General features: G+C 40.4%; 2 protein-coding genes across 6 annotated transcripts in view; one reads left to right on the forward strand and one right to left on the reverse strand.

Annotated features, from left to right (window-relative positions):
* The first annotated feature begins 428 nt into the window (after positions 1–428).
* Positions 429–21711, forward strand: part of LOC138987604 (uncharacterized) — a 59835-nt gene continuing 38552 nt past the window's right edge. For 3 of the 5 annotated variants that reach the window (XM_070369294.1, XM_070369296.1, XM_070369293.1), the window contains exon 1: positions 429–1587. In XM_070369294.1, coding sequence (XP_070225395.1) covers positions 1330–1587 — 258 coding nt within the window. In that variant the 5' untranslated portion in view covers positions 429–1329. Of the gene's footprint in view, positions 4203–4255; positions 5192–21711 lie in introns of those variants that run through there. The other 2 variants (XR_011463967.1, XR_011463966.1) reach the window with 2 other exon arrangements.
* On the reverse strand, positions 10911–20810 carry SPAM1 (sperm adhesion molecule 1). Its single transcript, XM_005893453.3, has 3 exons — positions 18010–20810; positions 17449–17538; positions 10911–12060 (listed from the first exon to the last, which is right to left on the reverse strand). The coding sequence occupies exons 1-3, from the start codon at positions 18967–18969 to the stop codon at positions 11446–11448; spliced, it is 1665 nt and encodes a 554-aa protein (XP_005893515.2). The 5' UTR covers positions 18970–20810; the 3' UTR covers positions 10911–11445.

A 21711-nucleotide genomic window follows, 5' to 3' on the forward strand; every position in this document is an offset into this window, starting at 1 on the left:
TCTCCCATATCGCAGGTGGATCTCCGACATCGCAGGTGGATTCTCTACTAGTTGGGCCACAAAGGAAGCCCAAGAACACTGGAGTGGGTAGCCTATCTCTTCTCCAGGGGATCTTCCGGACCCAGGAATCGAACCAGGGTCTCCTGCATTGCAGGCAGATTCTTTACCAACTGAGCTATGAAGGAAACCTCATATTTTTAAAGTGGTTTAACAATCTGTTTAGTACATTCATAATTTATACTGCGACCTTTCAGAAAGGTTAAAATCAAATCGTTCTACCAAATTTAATTTGGCATAGATGTCTTAAGTTTAATATAGGGAACTTTTTTGTTTATTGAAATGAAATAATCGTCAAGCATAAAAAAGTTTATGCAACAAACGCTAATTTGTTTAAAGTGGAGATGCTTACTCTATAATTCACAGCCGTGGTTATCATATATTATTTCCATACTCCAAAACTTCATTTTAAGGCAGTTGTCTAGTATTTAATTTACTGAACAGAGGCGGTTATCCTAGGCAGTTTTCAATATTCTGAGGCATACAAACTTAAACAAACAAACAAACAAAAAAACTCCTGAAATTTAGTGTAAGGATTAGATCGGATGGACGTATTTTTCCTGAGTGACATCCCTGAATGGGTACATTCATTTTCGATAAAAAGAAAACAAGTCCTTTGGGGTCTGAGAGAAAATGGCGAGGGCGGGGGAAATATTTTTCAATTCACAGAACTTGGGGGTGCGAGATGTGTGGAGGACTCTTAGAGACATAAGCCTGAATTGCAATGTTACGTTTATCCTATTAGACACACCAGCAGGCGGTAGAAACCTTTCTATGTACGTTGCTTTTTTGAAACATCCATCAGCAAGAACTCTCACAATCCTGGGAGAGGCCTGTTCGTCCATTCCCAAAAGTCTGGACAAAGTTTGAGAAACCGCGGGCAACTGCTAAGGAAATCGGCAAAGAGCACGGAGGAGCGCGTCCGTTCTCCCATCTTCGTCTCCAGCTTCCTTTCTGATAGGAGGTGCAAATGTCCCGGGGTCACTCCTCAGAAAGAAGAGCTATTTCAGGAAGGGAGAACAGTCTTCACTGACGCACCGCAAAGGTGTGCGTCGCAGAAGAGAGCCGGGCAGCTTGGCCGCGGAGACCTCCTCTCTCCCGGGCTCTGCTAACCGAGAACACTGGAGGGAAGAGCCTAAGACCCCGGAGCCGACAACCGACCGGTAGCCCGGCCTTGGACAGAGCTGCCCTGGTCTCTGCCGGAAGGGGCGTGGCCTCGGGCGCCGCCAGCCTCGACGTTAGTGGGGGCGGGTCTTCCCCACCTCTTGCGTCATGTGGTTTCACCGGTCCCCGCCTGGTTGGATTGTCCGGCTGCCAGCGAAGCTGCTGTCAAAGGAGGGTTGGAGGAGTTGGGAGTTTATCCCATTCACAGGAGAGACGACGCTGGCCTTCCTACTCCGCCGGCGAAACATGAGCTCCGGCCAGCAGCAGCCGCCGCCGCCGCCGCGGAGGATCACCAACGTGGGGTTCCTGCTACTCACCCTGCAGGAGAACGAGTCCCTCTTCACCTTCCTCGGCAAGAAATGTGTGGTCAGTGGCCGAGACCCGCATCGCCGCCCCACCCTTAGCCTCCGGAGCCCGGAAGGGAGCGCCGGGAGGTGGGAGTGGGGAAGGAGGCGGGAGCGACGCGGGGAGGGTCGGACTGCCGGCCAGGCCTCTCTCTTACCCGGCTCCGTGGTTCCGGGCAGTGCGGGCCGGAGGCCGCCTCTAAGACCTGCCGGGGGAGCAGGGAAGTGTCAGGTCCGCAGGCCTGTCCTGGAACCCTGCTCGCTCGGACTCGGGTCCGTGCCTCTGCTGCAGGTTCAGACTTTACTATCAGGCCTCGCGGGGATCTTTTTACAGGAGCTGCTTGATCGTAGTAACTGGGCTCCTGGACTGGCCCTCGCTTCTCCTCCTACGACCCCGATGTAGGGGACACCTTTCTTCACCTGGGCTTCTCAGGCGGCGCCTTGGTAAAGAATCAGCCTGCCAATGCAGAAGACTCAGGTGGTAGGGAAGGGGTTGGATCCCTGGGTGGGAAAGAACCCACTCCAGTCTTCTTCCAGGAAAAGTCTCAGTCTCATGGGCAGGGGTGCCTGGCGGTCTGCAGTCCATGGAGTTGCTGGAATGGACTGAGCACGTGTAGTGTTGTGAACTTCACAATGCCAGAGATTTCAGGAGTGGGTAGATCGGGGACTGAAACCCAAATATGAATGAATCGGACCATAAGGTGGTTTTTTTAATCTCCTTTAAGATCTCAGGAGAGAATGGAGCCCAGTGCCTCGGTTCAGAACAGGGGGCAGGAAATGCTATTGCTCACCACTGCAGAGAAACGAGGTTTATTTCTCCAGCAGTCTCGCTCAGGCCTGGTTTCTCTCCTCTCCACTGTTTTTGTTGTTGTTTGTTTGCATTGGTGGGAGATGCTGCTCTCCCAGAACCAAGCTCAGGGGAACCGCGATCTCCAGCAGTTCTTGGCCTTTTGGGATCTGAGAATGGGTCTTAGGTCGGTGCTGTGCGGCCTATTCCAACTCCAGATGGCCGGTTGGAGCCAGCAGCTCTTCTGTGGGAAGGGGAATGTGTTGTTGATGGAAGCATTCATTACATTGGCTGCTGGTGCTTCTGGGGTTGGGGAGGTTGTGCTCTGTGGGCACAACCAGTAAGATGTCAGCCTGCATCTTACTGGGGTGGCCGAGTTGAGCTGTGGTTGAGATTGTTGAAACGCTGTTCAGGTCCGTTTCTCCCCACTTAACTGGTTAACACCTGCAGAGTCTGTGCCACTGGCCCCAGGGAATCATCAAGGAAATGTCAACAGTGGGTGAACATGCTAAGTTGCTTCAGTCGTGTGCTACCCTATGGACTGTAGCCTACCAGGTTCCTCTGTCCATGGGATTCTCTGGGCAAGAATACTGGAGTGGGTTGCCATGCTCTCCGCCAATGGGTCTTCCTGAACCAGGGATCAAATCTGTGTCTCTTAAATCTCACGCATTAACAAGCAGGTTCTTTACCAGTAGTGCAATGTGGGAAGTCCATGTGTTACATACCAGACACAATAAGTTTAGGCAGAAAGTATATTACATTTATGCACAAGTATACTGTTTAATTGCTTTGTGTTTACCTGTAATGTTTACTGGTTTAGAAAAAAATGACAGGTATAGAAGAATACAAGAGAGTTAGAATGAATTTTTGTCATTTAAGTGCCTCAATGTTGTGAAATCAAGACGCCAAGGACAACTATTCACAAATAGTCCACTAGGTGTTAAACTCTTTGCAACCCCATGGATTTACCAGGCCAGAATTCTGGAGTGGATAACCATTCCCTTCTTCAGGGGATCTTCCCAACCCAGGAACTGAACCCAGGTGTCCCACATTACAGGCAGATTCTTTACCAGCTGAGCCACCATAATTTCCTGTCTTTGTTTCTGCACTTTCTCTGTATAAGTCTCACCCCTGGCACCTGACCTCAGAGTGCCCCTAACCACTTCTGTTTTGGTGCTACTGAATTCTCTTTGATTTTTGCTCAGATAAACTTTTTAAATTGTTCATTTGCCTCATTTTAGAAACAAACACACAAATTCACTTCCTTATTCCTAGGGAATTTCTGGAATTACATACAAGAAACCATAACCAGAAGTTATCACTGGTAGAGGGAAGAGGAAAGAGGACTTTTGATTTTCCACTGTGTAATGGGAAATAGATGGGGAAACAGTGTCAGACTTTATTTTTTTGGGCTCCAAAATCACTGCAAATAGTGACTGCAGCCATGAAATTAAAAGATGCTTACTCCTTGGAAGGAAAGTTATGACCAACCTAGATAGCATATTGAAAAGCAGAGACATTACTTTGCCAACAAAGGTCCATCTAGTCAAGGCTATGGTTTCTCCAGTCGTCATGTATGGATGTGAGAGTTGGACTGTGAAGAAAGCTGAGTGCCAAAGAATTGATGCTTTTGAACTGTGGTGTTGGAGAAGACTCTTGGGAGTTCCTTGGACTGCAAGGAGATCCAACCAGTCCATTCTAAAGGAGATCAGCCTTGGGTGTTCTTTGGAAGGAATGATGCTAAAGCTGAAACTCCAGTACTTTGGCCACCTCGTGCGAAGAGTTGCTTCATTGGAAAAGACTCTGATGCTGGGAGGGATTGGGGGCAGGAGGAGAAGGGGACGACAGAGGTGAGTGCTGGGAGCTGGGAGGATTGGGGCAGGAGGAGAAGGGGACGACAGAGGATGAGATGGCTGGATGGCATCACTGACTCGATGGTCGTGAGTCTGAGTGAACTCCGGGAGTTGGTGATGGACAAGGAGGCCTGGCGTGCTGCAATTCATGGGGTCCCAAAGAGTCGGACACAACTGAGGGACTGAACTGAACTGAATGTTATATTATTCTACTGTGAGCAGTAATAACTTTAAAAGAATAAAAAAAGATTTTAAACCAAAACAATATAAAAGACTGTACATGTTGACACATGTATAAAAAATTATTGGAGCTTAAAAATGTACAGTAACACTCTGAATCATCTTGATTGCTTTTGCAACTCCATCAGAGTTTAGACATAAAGAGAAAAAGTCTGTAACAAATAGAGCATGTTCTTTTTCCTCACAGGAAATAGAATGCCTCAGACAGTTTACTTTTAAGATATTAGTGACTTTGTACCACAACCTGCAAGTCTGTAGCCCCCTTGGATTTGGCACATACCTCACAGTGCCACCGCTGTGTGCCTTCGTGTTTGCTTCTTAAAAGAAATCCAAGGCCCAAGTAGAAGGAGGTGGCAGTGACATTTGTGCAGATGAGCCCAGGTAGGGCATTCGAGTACAAGCACTCTTCTGTTTTACAGGGAATTGAAGGCTAACTGTGGCTACATCTGAAGTTCTTTTCAACCCTGTGCAAATTAAGTCCTCAGTGGAAGCAGAAAGCATTCTATTTCTTTTTGCTTGTCTCTTCTCTCCTTTTCTTTTCTTTTCTCCCAAGCCTCCTTTCTTCCTTTGCCATCTGACTGCAAGCAGAGGAGAAAAGAAAATACTGAATTTTATTGATGGGTTTTATCGATAGGTTTTCAATTTCCAAAGTTTAACCACTCCATATGAAATTTCAGTGTCATCAAAATGTCAGTATCTTGTGCGGATGACTGTGTTGGCACAATCCTGGCAGTTTTGCCTGTGAAACAGATGAAACAGATCATGTGAGTCTCAGTCCTCTAAGCTGGGGCCACTGGTGGGCAAACTGCTGAGTCCTGAAATATCAGTCCTAGACCCAGGATTGAGATTGCACTGTTTGTCAGGTTCAAAGGAAACTGCCATTCACCAGGTATAGTAATTCAAAAAGGTCTTTCCAAAATGAGTTCTCCGTGAGAGATGCTCCTTTGGGACCCAATTAGTATACAAAGCACACCTTAAAATGGGCATATTGTTCATTTCAGCTACCAAATAGGCTTATGAACTTATTACAGAGGAACACAATACTAACAAAGGGAAAAGAATTTCTGCTTTCCCATTTGTTCTGTGAGTCTTCGTTTATAAAGGTGACTGAGTGGCTACATAGAGGACCACATGAAAAACATCAGATTTTGGACAAAACACAGAAGCAGGATCAGGGGAGAACTTATACCAGGATGAACAGTTCAGTACAGGCTCATTTGAATAACAACAGCTGGCTTTGGGCTGCAGGGAGGAAAACATTCTATTTGACCCTCTTATGGTCCTTGGTTGGGTCTGAAAATTAAACTGACAAAGGCAGATTACCAGAAGAAAAGCATACAAATTTATTTAATATAAGTTTTATAGGACATCAGAGCCTTCATTAAAAATATGAAGGCCCCAAGAAAGTTAAACCTGTGTGTTTTTATTCTAGGCTTGCATTAAGAAGGGCAATGGGAGAGAAATATAGGTTAAGGAGTATAAGGTAATTGTAGGAAACCAGGGGAAACAGCAAGGGCTGTTGGTTAGGTTCTTCTTGGCATCCCTTTGTCTTCAGTGAAAAAGCTGCTGCTTTCCTCCAGGTCCACAGGGGACAACTTTCACATGAGGATTCTAGTGTCTGTTTTGGGGAAGAAGGGTGAGGTGGGGAGGTTCTTAAAGTGATCTTCCTGCTCCTGCTGTTTTCTCAAAACTCCTTCAGCTGAAAATTTTCAGTATGTAAAAGTGACATATTTAGGGAAGTATGTTCTGAACTGCATCAGGGCTATCGAGGTGCTCTCTAGTTGCCTGGTACCTGGCCCTGGGATAATGAAGGCAGAGGAGTATTGCCTCCTGAGGCTTCCCTGATAGCTCAGTAGGTAAAGAATCTGCCTGCATTGCAAGAGACCCCGCTTCATTCCTGGTCAGGAAGATCCTCTGAAGAAGGGAAAGGCTACCCAGTCCAAGTACTCTTGGGCTTCCCTTGTGGCTCAGCTGATAAAGAATCTGCCTGCAATGAGGGAGACCTGGGTTTGATCCCTGGGTTGGAAAGATCCTCTGGAGAAGGGAAAGGCTTCCCACTCCAGTATTCTAGCCTGGAGAATTCCATGGACTGTATAGTGCATGAGGTCCCAAAGAGTTGGACAGTACTAAGTGACTTTCACTTTTCTGTGCAGGCTGCAGAGAGGAGGTAGGACTCTGGATTGGTTAGTTTTCATATCAAATAGCATGTTTTTTGCTACCTCTCAAGATTGACTAGCTTTGGAAGAGGCAGTCCCTTCCCTGCAAGAAATGTGTTTTAAGATGTCAGAACATCCAAGTATGCAGAAAGTAAAAAAAAAAAAATTATTAATCTGTTTTTATTAAACAGGAATTTAGGAGTGAGATCATTTTCAGCATGTGCCCAAAGAAAAGGAGAGTGGTAAGGAGCATTTCCAAAGTCGAAAAACTATTTTTAAATGAAGTAAAAATAATTTTAAATGAAATGTTTCAAAATAAATACCTTTCTAGCAAAGAAAAAAATGCATTCATCACATGGTAGCTAACCAACTAAATTAGAAACATATCAAATTGGCTCTCAATCCATAGTAATTATATTCAGTAATCATTGCAACATTTTTTCAACTTTTTATTGAGCACCTATTCTGTGCCAGGAATTGTGCTGTGTCATAGGATCTCAGCACGTGGTTGTGCCTTCACTAAGCTTATCTGAGAGTGGGGTGGAGAGAATACAGGTCAGAATCCCTAGAGCAGTGCAGTGTGAAGATACATGTCAAATAAATGTCCTCACCATCCTCAAACATCTAGTCACACAACAGTAGTATGTGCCTAACTGTCCTCCTCCTCAGTGCTGGGTTATGCACCTTCTAAAGTGAAAGTGAAAGTCGCTGAGTCATGTCAGACTCTTTGCCACCCTATGGACTTCACAGCCCATGGAATTCTCCAGGCCAGAATACTGGAGTGGGTAGCCTTTCTCTTTAAAGACCAATAAATTTGCAAATTTATTTTTAAAAATTGAGAAATTTCTTTTATTGCCTCTACGTTACCAAATAAAGCTCAGAATTTTGAAAATACTTCTTGTTCCGTGGCCTTCTACTCTCCCTTTTATCATATCTACTCCTGTGGGCTATCATTTTCCTGTTAGTCATTTTTGTGTTAGCATAATCCAACAACTAATTTTCCTAAATGAGTATATTTATCCAAAGTTCACTCTTAGAGGTTTTTAACACTACATCTCATTACTACTTAATACCCTTAATTCATTGCATTAGTGAATGTCTGTTTACTTCCCACAATATTGAATTATATCTATGCAGTAAATCCAGAGGTCTACTATATATTATTCTTCTTTCAAATTCACTTGCAGAAATAAAAGCATATATTCTCTGTATAACTTTGGGACCAAGCCCTCTGCTGGAAAGGAGACAGGTTTTGTATGTTAGTTGAAAGTTCAGAGATGCCATCTATATCTAACAAATTAATTCCCTATCTTTTGAAATGAAATTACACAATTCCTTTGTACTCTGTTAATTAGATGAGTCTGTGTTCTCGTAGCACTTTTTTTATACTTCAGAATTATGCCACATTCTGTGGACAAGTTCTGTTTACACACCTAGCATTTCTATCATTGTGCAAGTTCATGAAGAGCAGGGGTACTGTTCTACTATTCTCTTTGTATCTCAGATACAAGGATGATTCCTGCAAAAATCCTGGATCTAAAGGGAAATACAACTTTGCCTCTATGAACCTAACCATATACAAAGTTATATAGAATATTCCTGCCAAGTCTCTTTCTCTGTTTAATGGTCTCTTTTCTCATGGGCTTCATGGCTAAGTCTGCCATGATGGAAGTTTACTGTTTGGACTTTCCCCCAACAATAGTAACATAAGCGTCTTCCATACTCATTGAAAACATATCCACCCCTCCCACAGACATTTACTGTGTTATTTCTAAGGCCAAATGCTTTTCATGTGCTATTCAATAATCTCAAGAACCTCTAAAAGGTATAATTATTGCCATTAAAACCTAGAGAGCATATTAAAAAACAGAGACATCACTTTGCCAACAAAAGTCTGTATGGTTAAAACTATGGTTTTTCCAGTAGTCATGTATAGATGTGAGAGTTGGGACCATAAAGAAGGCTAAGCACCGAAGAATTGATGCTTTCGAACTGTGTTATTGGAGAAGACTCTTTAGAATCTTTAGGACAGCAAGGAGATCAAACCAGTCAATCCTAAAGGAAATCAATCCTGAATATTCATTGGAAGGACTGATGATGAAGCTGAAGCTTCAATATTTCAGCCACTTGATGCAAAGGACCAAGTCATTGGAAAAGACCCTGATGCTTGCAAAGATTAAAGGCAGGAGGAGAAGGGGACAACAGAGGATGAGATGGTTGGATGGCATCACTGACTCAATGAACATGAGTTTGAGCAAACTCGGGAGAGAGTGAAGGACAGAGAAGCCTGACATGCTGCAGTCCATGGCGTCTCAGAGCTGGACATGACTGAGCAACTGAACAACAACAAAATATAATAGGAACTGATCCAAGTTAACATCAGGTTCATATAGCTAGTCAGTGTTGAAAGTTGGTATTTGCCCTTGTAACTGTCTGTCTCCAAAATTCATACCTTTTTCAATTCATCTTGCTATCTCCATTCTATCACCTGACAATCATTTATGTATTCTAAGGAACCTAGTCCATATATAGCATCCTTTTCAGAGCATTATCAAATTGTCTCTTTTTGTGGCTTACTTGTGAAAACATGACTTTCACAGTAGAATCATAATTGGAGAAAAACCGAAGGACAGAACTAAGGAAAAGGGCAGCATCAGTTCAAGATGATTCAAGTGACTATGACAACTCCCACACTTAAAATTCTTTAGTGGCTCCCCATTGGCTTTGATTTGTTCAACAAATATTTTGTGGGCATCTACTAAGTCCTGGAGAAGGAAATGGCAACCCACTCCAATATCCTTGCCTGGGAAATCCCACAGACAGAGGAGCCTGGTGGGCTACAGTCGATGAGGTCACAAAAGAGTCCAACATGATTTAGTGATGAAACAATGACTAAGTTTCAGATGCTATTCATTACACTGTGAATTACAGCAGCAAGATATATCCCTTATAGGAAGGTGATGGGAAGTAAAAATGGAGAAATATGTCATGCTATGATATATGTCAGAGAAGGCAATAGCACCCCACTCCAGTACTCTTGCTTGGAAAATCCCATGGACGGAGGAGCCTGGTAGGCTGAAGTCCATGGGGTCGCTAAGAGTTGGACACAACTGAGCGACTTCACTTTCACTTTTCACTTTCATGCATTGGAGAAGGAAATGGCAACCCACTCCAGTGTTCTTGCCTGGAGAATCCCAGGGATGGCTGAGTCTGGCAGGCTGCCGTCTATGGGGTCGCACAGAGTCGGACATGACTGAAGCGACTTAGCAGCAGCAGCAGCAGCATGATATATGTGCATGGGGAAAAAATGAGGTAGGTCAAGAAGTTTGGGAGCATCTTCCTTGTAAAGTCCAGACATCTTAGTATGTTTACAGCAGCCCTCACCAGGTGACTACCATCTACATCTACTGAATACCATCGTAATAACCACATTCAGTATTCTGTTCTACTGAAATTCCATTTTTCTCATGTACTCACATGAGCTAACTGCTGTTCAACCTACAACGCAAAGGACACACCATCTCATGATGTCTCTGAAATCTTTCTTCTCTGACACCCTCAGATTCTTGTTTGTATGCCAGAGCATACTGAACTATATCTGTGTTGTAATTTTCCACTTTCAATGTCTATCTTCAAATATACAGCAAACTCATTGATGGCAAGAAGTATACTATTTCACCTTGAATCTGGGACTCTTAATTTTATGCCTAGCAGAGAATAAACACTCAATAAATGCTCTATGAAAGATGCAGATGCTTAAATGAAATAAGACATTTTAATAAGATATACAAGATTGTCAAATTTGACAATCAAGGATGAAAAGAAAATTAGAATAATTTATATAAGAATTCTAAAGACATATTAAACCATGTACAGAAGTTGACAGGGTAATCACTTTTTAAAGATTATCTTTTTATAAAACAGAACGAACACATTATCAAGGTAAAATAAAAAACATGATTCCATGTTTCAGACAGACTAGTACACTTAGGATATTACATTTTAAAAGATAAGATATTGGAATTAATATTTTCTTGACAATTTTATTACATACTACAAACTACTTGTAAAGATATTTTATTTGCAGTAAATTGGTATTATTCACATCTTTACTTTTCTCAGAAGAAAATTAGGCCTCTAAGTATTCTAGGCCTTATATAATCAGTCTTTGGTAGAATCAAGAATATAACAGGTACCTCTTAGTATATATACATTCACAGTATGTAAAATATTTGCAATACACTCATGGCAATTGGGCTTCCCTGGTGGCTCAGCTGGTAAAGAATCCACCTGCAAAGCGGGAGACCTGGGTTCAATCCCTGGATTGGGAAGATCCCCTGGAGAAGGGAAGGGCTACCCACTCCAGTATTCTGGCCTGGAGAATTCCAGGGACTGTATAGTTATGAAGGGTCGCAGAGTCAGACACAACTGAGCAACTTTCACATGGCAATTAGAGAATACAAAATTGGATATCTTCCATAGCAAATTCTATCTATCTTCTTTATCAAGTGTCTACTTTGAGTTTCAAAAGCAAAATGTGGTATGAGTGGATTTATTAACACCTGCCCCAACTATGAGTTTGAAAATTAAAGGCACTGGTCACAATTCTTTATCAATTAATAATAACTCCAGGTTCAATTTAATCATGAAAAACAATCTTTGCTCAAAAACTTAAAATACTCTCTTGGCCATGAGTTTTGATTCACATTTCAAATGTAAAAGTTTATATAGGTATCATTACTTGCCTAAAAAAAAATCATCTGGCTAAATATTAAATATAAAAAATGTACAAAATATAAAAGCACAAAGCATGTAGACAGGAAACTTAAGTACTGAATTTAATTTTAATAGGTTGTTTGATTTTTAATATTTTGAATAGGTGACTGATAGGAAATGTTCTTCAATTTAACACTTTGACACGCCTTTTGGGTGACGTTGGGGATGACTTCCGAACACCTGACTTTGAGGCACTCAGGGGAGTGTTTCTCAGGAGTACATGGAGATACTGTGGCAGTTGTAGTGGAGGGTGAGATACTGCTGAAGGTGGTAGTAGATGCCTCCTTCTGGCTGGAGGAATGATCACTGGGTTGTAACTTCACAGGGCTGTCTATACAAATGTCTTCTGCCATACATACGTTAACACTATGAACATTTTTTATATCAACTCTCTTCTTACAGTGGATGTTGGCATAACAACTGCAATAAAATGTATCAGAAAACTTTTGCAGGTCTTCAAGTGTGACTGTCCCAGGTACTGTGTATTTTCCACCTTCCCCAGTTTGAATAGCAAAATTCATTGGGTTCAGGTGAAGATAGTCACTTGAATTCCAGTGTTTCCTTGTACACACTCCTTCATCATGGCAAAGCACTTGGCTGCACATTTTGGCGGCTAGGGTGACGTTGATTATGTAAGGATTCAGTGTAGTGTTCAAGTAAGTGCCTAGGTTCATGCAAGATTGCTGTAAAATTATAAGATCAGATTATTAAGATCTAAGTAAATTAGTTCATATATGAATTAATTCACTACATAAAGCAATTTTAAAGGAAGTACCAAAAAATCAGTAAGAGGTAGGAAATATTTCATCTTTTTTGCTTTATCAAGACCATTCCAGCTATTTTTTTGTGTGTGACATTTGTAAGTAAGTTTCACATGCCATTTCATGTCACTAAATCACTGACCCATTGAGGTTTAATACATCCTAGCCACAGTCTCCTCAATAATTCCTACACTAACAGGGATGGAAGGGGCGGAATGGTACAGTGGAGTGGAGTGGGGGTGGAGGGCTTAGAGCATGGAGTCTGGAGCCCATGTGCCCAGATTGGAGTCACAGTTCTATCAATGGCTAGCTATGTGAGCTTGGGAATCCCGTAAGCTTTCTAAGTCTTGGTTTCCTTTCTGGGTGACCTTGGGAAAATTAATTAACCTGACTATGCTTCAGCTTCATCATCTAAAGATAATTATAGAACCTACCTCATAGGGTTGTTGTGAAGATGAAAAGATACAGTGTACATAAAAGGGCTAAGCACAGGGTCCAGCATATCATTTTTTACCTCAATGTGTAGCTAATATGAAGTACAAATAAAGATAAGAAGTATCACATTGCTCAGACACTTTTAAGCACTGGAAAGAGTGGTTTCTGAATTGCTAGCTCACCAGCTATCCCATCTTAACACCTGAGAGTGTGTATGTTGGTGCTGCCTTCTCCCTTCATCCCCCTCTCTCCCTCCTCCACTGCGTGCACAAGTCCATTCTCCACATCTGCATCTCCATTCCTTCCCTGCAAAGAGGTTCATCAATACCATTTTAGATTCCATACATATGCGTTAATATATTTGTTTTTTTTCTTTTTTACTTTCTTCAGTCTGTATAACAGGCTCTATGTTCATCCACCTCACTAGAAGGGGTGAGAAGTTGCTGTGTAGGTCAAGGAGCCTGATCTGACACTCTGTGATACCTGGAGGGATGGGATGTGGGGAGAGGAGGAAGGCTGAGGAAAGGGATCTATATATAATTATGGCTGATTTGCATTGTTGTATGACAGAAACCAACACAACCTTGTAAAAAAAAAATTAAATATTTAAAAAAAGAAAAAAATCGCTAGCTCAAAACACCTAAACAGGTTCAACCGACTATATATTAAATGTTACATATAATTCAAGTATGGTTGAACTATGACAGCTGTTTTGCAGGTATACTTATTTGGCAGAGTATGAGTGATGAGTCACTAAAATGATTCATCTTGAAATGGATACTTCTTAAAAGTAGGAATCCATCCTTTTCAAAACATAGAAGGTAGTTGCTTTCTTTCATGATCAACAATTCCATTGAGTGAGTTGGCTGTGCTCATCCTTCATTAAGATCAAAGGAAGTGTTTGTTTGTGGTAGGTTGGCAGGCAAGTTGAGGAACCTTGGCAGCTTCCACTTGAATCTATTTCTTGTTACCTTCTTGAAATGATGCCATCAATGGTAGGCAGAATAAGATCCTTCCAAGGATGTTCATACTCCAGTCCCTTGGAACCTGTGACTGTGTTACTTTACATGGCAAAAGGGACCCTCTAGATTTGATTAAGGCTGTGGATCTTGAGATTGGGAAAGTCTAAGGCCAAACCACCCTGAATATACCTGATCTCATCTGATCTCGGAAGCTAAGCAGGGTCGGGCTTGGTTAGTACTTGGACGGGAGGAGATGGGGAGAATATTCTGAACCATCTGATGGACTCAATCTAACCACGAGTCCGTAAAAATGTAGAAACGTTTTCTATTTGGATTTTAAAAATGAGCTGGGAGAAAGAGGACAAACACAAAGGTAAGGGAGACTCAACCCAGCATTGCTGGCTTTGAATGTAGAGGAAAAGGCCAAAAGCTAAAGAATATAGTGACCTCATGAGAAATGAAATCACTTTAACCATAGCCAGACAGGAAATAGAGATCTTTATGCTATAAACACAAGAAAGTGAATTCTGTCAACAACCCAAATGAGCAAATGAGGGTCTTTCCCTAGACAGGAACGCAGTCCTGCTGACATCTTGATTTTAGTGCATTAAGGTCCATGTTGGACTTTTGAACTACTGAATTGTAAGATAATAATTTTCTGCTGTTTAAACCACTGTTTGTTGTAGTTTTTATGGCAGCAATAGAAAACCTCTTCTTAATCCTCTAATAGCTTTACATGGTGTTAAGAATATAATTCATCTTGTATACAGCCTGCTGAGGTGTAACCTCACCCATCTCTTGTACCCTCACCCACTTGGCCTTAGACACACTAGTTATTTCACAAGCATGGCAGGTTCATTTCAAGCTGCACTTACTGTTTCCTCTGCCCAGAATGCTCTTCCATCTCATTTTAAACATTACTGACTCCATCTTGTCATTCAGATTGCAGTTTTCATTAGACCAGACCCTTCTTAGACACCTTTCCTGTTCATTTTCTTACATCTCTCTATTTAAATTTTCTGCATAGAACTTACCACATAAAATATTTTTATTGTTTTGTGTTGCCTCTATTGGGCTTACCTGGTAGCACAGTGGTAAAGAATCTGCCTGCCAATGCAGGAGACGTGGGTTCAATCCCTGGGTAGAGAAGATCCCCTGGAGTAGAATATGGCAGCCCACTCCAGTATTCTTGCCTGGGAAATCCCATGGACAGAGGATCCTGTGGCCTACAGTCCATGGGGTTTCAAAAGAGTCAGACACAACTTAGCGACTAAACAACAAGAACAATTGTTTTTATCCCTCCAACTGTATGAGCTTCATGAAGGCAGGGACTTTGTCAGTATTCTTCAACACAGTATCACCAGTGCCAAGGGTATATGAGAATTTATACCAAGATCAAAGACATTGATCTGGGCTGCCTAGGTGGCACTAGTGGTAAAGAACCTATGGCAAAAGCAAGAGACATAAGAGACAAGGGTTCAATCCCTGGATCAGGAAGATCCCCTGGAGAAGGAGATGGCAACCCATTCCAGTATTCTTGCCTAGAAATCCCATGGACAGTGGGGCCTGATGGACTACAGTCCATAGGGTCGCAAAGAGCTGAACACCACTGAAGTGACTTAGCACAGATGACATTAGAGTTGTCTACAGAGACAAGAACTAGGCAGGAAGAGGAGTGAAAGGATGAGAATGTTTGAGAGTCAGTAGCCTACACAAGATGCAGTCTTTGTAGGCTTAAAGTCTTTCTCTAAGACATAAAGTCTAGTTTATAGTATTCATCAAAATCCATGCTGTAAATACTCCTACCATGGCCAATTTTAAGCTACCAACATGACATCACCATTACATAGGACAGGATTATGGTAGGAAGAAACACACCATTGCATAATACCATTTCCACTTACACATATAAGATTGATATAAATAAATCAAAAGTATGGATAATAGGACAATGAAGTAAATAATTGATACATTTTTAGTATTTATTGCTTTTGTTTTTAGCATACTTAGCATACTTTTGTTTTTGCATACTTATTCTAAGTTTTTGTAATTTAATTTTTAACAAACAGTTCACAAAATTTCTGAATATTTAACAATGAGGTCTCATGAACTAAAGCCAGTAGAAGCTGACTCTGTTTCACAGTTGGGTCTAGTAAGATGAAATGGAAGGAATGATTTGCCTACATTTGATAACCATTGTTTTAAGTCAATTCCAATCATTGCAAGTAAACTTGGAATTACCAGTTTTTTAAGTTGTCAGTGGATCAGAGAAAACACAAGCAATCCATGACAGTATTGATGACATAGGAAAAAGGCAAAGTAATGATAGAATTAACATTCAAAATGATTGTAAATTGGGAAAGGTCTACAGGGAACAAGTTCAAATCAGTGTCATTAACTAGGAAGTCTTCATATTAAAGTTGAAGGACTGTCTCTATGTGAATACTGAAGGTGATTTGAGAGTCATGGTAGAAGAATGCGAATCTAAGATTGAAGTGCAATAAAAAAAAAGTGTAGCAGTTGAATTCTATGCCATGTCATACTGCTAATGTCACCCTACTAATTGGAGAAGGCATGATTCATTCCTTATCAGAGTAAGTGTGAAGTTCTCAATTAAAAAAAAAATTATAAATGGGGAATTTATAAATGGTTCCATCAAAGAACTAATGGGATCCTTGAGAAGAGAGTTTATACATTTGAGAAAACAACTGATAAAAATCAGGAATATTCCTACGAGAATTATAATTCTTAAATAATTTTCTGACATATAAAAGATATTACAAAAGGGACATATCCCATTATCTGAACTTATAGTCTATATTATTTCCCTTTACTGGTGATCAAACCAGAGATAATAGAATCTACCAAATAGGTAGGAGGGCTCAGATAATCTTGAAACGAATTTCAAAAAGCTAAATACCTTTACAAATGAAGGAGAAATACAGCTAGTGTATCTGAAGGACAAGATACAAAAGATCTCTTTTGGTCTTAGAGTGTAAATTCTGTTCTTTGTAAGTCCTAAGATGAAACCTCTGGACCAAGAGCTTCATAAGACACACTCCATGGCACCTAGGTTACTAGTATTTCCACATCGATCAGAGAAGGAAAGTTCAGCTCCAACTCAGCAGTGTCCATGTGACAGCTCTATTCATGTTTTGAGTCAAGAAAACTGAAGAGGTAAAGGATAAAGACCTGATATGGAGAAGGAAAGAGAGAAAAGAGAAAGAAAGAAAAGGAGTAGGTCATGATAGAATGGTTTAAGGCTTTTTGAAGTAAAGAAAATGCATTAGGAAAAAATGAATACAGTTCATACTATGTAGAGCTAAATAAGCCTTCCTTCCTGATAAAACAAGTTTTGCTTAAAATAGACACTATTAAATACAACCTGTGGAAAATAAAGTGTTCCTTTTCCTCTCCCTTAGGGAAGCTTTGAACAATCTAATACATTTTCAAAGACTAACTGCCAACTGCCCACACCATCCCAGTTGCTGACCCCCCACAGTAAACTGTCATCAACTTAGTAAATAAGTAAGTGCTTAATAAAACAGTAATTGGGTGAATGAAAGAATGAGTGAATGAATGTTGACTAGTTGAGCTCTTCTTTTGAGAAGCAACACGGCACAATAGAGTAAGTAAAAAAAAACACAAGAATATAGTCCTGTTTTTGCTACTTCTTAGCCAGGTAGCATAGAGAATTTCAATTAATCTCAACAAATTTCTGTTTCCTCACTGGAAAGCTGCCTTATAACACAACCATACAATTGATAGTTTGATTTAACCACTATTAATTGAGCACCAACTACTTTGTGCCAAAGATCATGTTTATTACTCAATCCCACAACAATTCTCATAAACATTCAAAGTAGAAATGTTTTCATCTGTTTCCACATCTATTTTCATCATTTCAACTTACCATAGATAAGCTTAGATTGAGACTGCCCCACATTATAATCCCAGAGGCACCTAGAGAAACGATCTCACCAACCGAATTCACAAGGTCACCCTGGCAAAGGTGATAGGGAGAGTTAACAGGGAGGAATACAATGAAGTGTTATACACAGGACAGTAACGCCAAAGCCAAGAATGCTAACCCAACAATAATTATGTAAGTATTTCTCCACTATTCATTTCTATCTTTTATGCCACCACTGTCCTACTATAACAAAAACATGAATTTTCTGCTACTATTTTAATTACTTTTATTGACAAGAGAGTAGGCCCATAAAAGGAGCTAAATTAATACATTGTTTATACTACCCAATTGTCTGTGGTTGCTAAAATATTGTATGATTACATTAAAAATGAAATATATTCTTATTTTACATTCATATAAGGATGCAGAACTACCTGAGTGCATATTCCTAAAGATTATTAAAAGCTAAGTTTTACTCCCTTCAAAAATGGTGTTCCATTCCACTAAACACCATTTGTGGACAATATTCCATAGCTTTCTTACCTTGCTTTATTTACTTACCTGAGAAAGATATGTTGAAGACCCATCAGTAAAAACTGGACGGGCATATACAAAAACCGGAAGTGGACTTTCGACACTCGCTATTTTAGACAACCGAATGGCTTCCTGGACACGATTACGAACATACAAGGCAGCATTTTGAGTAGATTTTAACCTGATATTCAAATAAACAGAAGGGAAAAGGGCAGTGCTTTCCTTCCACAACCAGTCGAGATCATCATTTCTCCTTTTTTCTACATCAGGGCAATTTCCATTGTAAGTAGGTTGGTTATAATTATGATTGTAACAATCAGGAAAAAGATAATAACCCCATAAGTGATTTGGCCGAAGTAATTTTCCCAGTTTTAAAGTCTCTTGCATGAAACTCTTTCCAGCTGTCTCAAAATCCACTTTTGCAATCTTGGAAGCCTCTGGGAAACTGAGTTGCGGATTTTTTTGCAGAACCAACTCAACTGACTCATCCCTGTAAACATCTTTAGGTTTCCAGTTTCTTGCCCAGGTAGGCCTCCAGTTTTCCCAGTCAATGACCGCCAAGCCCACGCTGTCATTTGGTATGTAATAGGCAATGTCATTTTTTGCTTTCTCCAAATGACTTTTTAAGTTTCCCAACTGGGGAATTCCTCCGAATACGGTTTTGCCTGTTTTTTCATCTATATGAGGATAGTAGCCAAGTCTATCAGCATAAAATAATGTAATAAATTGTCCTGTAGCACTTTTCTGGGGGCTTCCTTTTACAGAGAAGAGTCTCAGATCTGGAGGTAGTTGAAATCTTCTGTTAACACAACGTTCAACTGGGGCATTCCAGGCCCAGAGGAAAGAAGTGTTTGAAATAAGAGGGGGTGCTCTGAAGTCCAGAGCCAAACAACACGGAAGCAGAAGGAAGGTGAACACTGCCTGGGGTGTTCCGCTAGACCCAGCAAAGCTCCTAGAGGAGATATGGTGGCGCCTCAGCATTCTCATCACAAAGAGCGATGACTGAAAGGCACTTTTTTCTCCTACACGCTTTGGTGTACCTAATATTTGATGCAAGATATGAACACAGAATGAAGCCACTTTGATGGATAAAAATGAATGATGATGATTTACATTTAAATATTCTTCCTTCGTATTTAGGAATGTTTTGCAAGTTGCTTCATCTGTAACTGAAAAAAAAAAAAATAGTAAATGTAGAATGTGTCATTACACTACATTTCCATGTCAGAGATTGTAAGCTTCACAGTCAAGTTCTTGACTTTAAGTGCAGGGAGTTTAATTCAATGTTTGAAGATGAAGGACTCCTGTGTTTGAATTAATGAAATTATTTTCTCTTATGTGTGATACAGATTGTATAGTGACTAATGCTTGTCTCATGTTTCCAAATCACTGTTGAAGCTACAGAGAAATGAAGGTGGCTCTTTTACCTTGTGCCTTCCTAGCTGTGCAGAATGCTGTACCAAACAATGCCTTAGCAACAAACTGTTAAATAAAAATAAATTCCAAGTTGAACCTCTCAGTTTGTTATTTCTTGAAAGAACATTTTTCAGTGTTCTGCCAAAAAGTGGGAAAAAACCTCTCATGGAATGGTGAGATTTCACCATTATTTTTTTTTCCCTTTCTTAAGGAAGGCAGGTAGAAGAGGTAAAAGTCACTTCTGCCAGAGGAAATAAGTCAAAAGTTTGCTCGAAACTATTGAATCAAATAAAATCGCCTTTTGAGGGGTACGTTGAAGTGCTATTTTTTGTGCTCCATACTATATCAAAGTAATGTACATTTGTGTTTAAAGTTAATAAAATATTTTATGACTTTGTATCTTCCAGTAAAAGGATTGGTTCTGGCCTACCTCATGGAAAGGAATACATGAACTTTGGCCTTTTATAGTCTTCTATAGTTGACATTGTATTATATCATTTTGATTGTCACAATGTGAAGTGTTAGGGCACATTTTGTGGTACAATAAAACATTCTGAGTCAAGGATAAGAAATTAAACTATGTATTATTTAACATTTGGTATTTGTAAAAATTACCTGCAAGAAGACGTATTTAAATGTTCTGTGATTCTAGGAGGAAACTAGAATGTTGAATTGGATTACTAGCATACTGCTATGTAACTGTATAAAGAGAATTTAACGTTTTTCCCAGGAACATGTGGTCTTACCATAAATATCCATTTATTCCCATTGCTGAAAAGCAGTTGCTCTAAAGAGACCACCACAGACAGAATAAAATAAAATCTTAAGAACCATTACAGTCTCATGCTTTGAAGAAAATGGATTTTCCCTGCTAATGTTTAAAACATATAAAAGAACTAAAATTTTTCATAGTTTAAGCCCTTATAAACTTTCTTACTTAGGAGTTAGAAAATCTTCACCTTAAGTAGCATTGGAGGAAACACTCCTCTAAACTACCAATACAAACACCTGAATGGCAGCTGGTGAGACAACTACATGGAATAAAGAAAGGATTAGGTTAAACTTGTTGAAATAAGGTTCATACCTAATTTCCACATGATCATTTTATATAAAAAAAGCTTGGGGAAGAATGAGCCTAATGGGAAGATCTCTACTTACAGAAATTGTCAAAAAAAGAATGGACACTTCTATCCTTAATTGTGAATTTAAATTTTAAAAAGTAACAAAGCTATGACATTTAAAGGAGGATAGTTACTCTAATGGGTTGAACAGTGTGCCCCCCGCAAATGCAATTCTACCTCAAACCTCATAAGAATATGACCTTATTTGGAAATAGAGTCTTTGCAAATATAAATAGTTAAAGATATAAGATGATATCATCTTGGATTAGGGGAGGCCCTAAATTCAGTGACTGGTACCCATAGAAGAAGAGTAAAGGACACAAAGATGTAGGGAAGAAGGCCATGTGACTATGAAGATGGAGACTGAAGTAACACAGCTTCAAACCAAGGCATGCCAAGGTGCCCTGAGCCAACAGGAGCTAGGTAAAGACAAAAAAGACTCTTTTCTGGTGTCTTGAAAGGGAACACAACCCTGCTGACACCCTGATTTAGAACTTCTGGCCTTCAGAACTAAATCATAAATGTCTGTAGTTTTAAGCCACTAAGTTAATTGCAGTTTGTTTCAGCAACCCTGGAAAACTCGTTCTAATCACCAAAGGTAAAAAGGATTGTAGTTTCTACAAGTTTCTTTTCTCAAGCCAGTTTCATCTTCAAGATTAAAAATTAGCATGTTTATATGCATCATAATGTAACTCTTTTACTCAAACTGACCTAATTATAACAAACCAGTGACAGAGCCAGAACCAGAAACTGCATTTCTGTGGAATAAAACCTTCTTGAAGTCTTCAGAGTTTAAGTACAACTCCATCCTTTGGCCCACCTGATGATCATCAACCTAACCTCAAATGTCACTGTTTCATACATAGCAAGATGTTTGGTGTCTGTGTGAGCCAAGGCAATGACCAGAGGCAAAAGCCCATGAGGCCAGGAAGACTCACTTGAGCTTGAAACTGATTGCAGGTTTGAGTTTCAGTGGGAATCACTCTGTGTGTGTGTGCTCAGTTGCATCACTCTTTGCTACCCCTCAGACTGTAGCCCGCTAGACTCCTCCGTCCATGGAATTCTCCAGGCAAGAATACTGGAGTGGGTAGCCATTCCCTTCTCCAGGCAATCTTCCCGACCCAGGGATCGAACGCACATCTCCTGAATTGCAGGTAGATTCTTTACTGTTGACCCACCAGGGAAGCCCTAG

Source organism: Bos mutus, chromosome 4 (genome assembly GCF_027580195.1).
Source record: "Bos mutus isolate GX-2022 chromosome 4, NWIPB_WYAK_1.1, whole genome shotgun sequence".
Lineage (NCBI taxonomy): Eukaryota > Metazoa > Chordata > Mammalia > Artiodactyla > Bovidae > Bos > Bos mutus.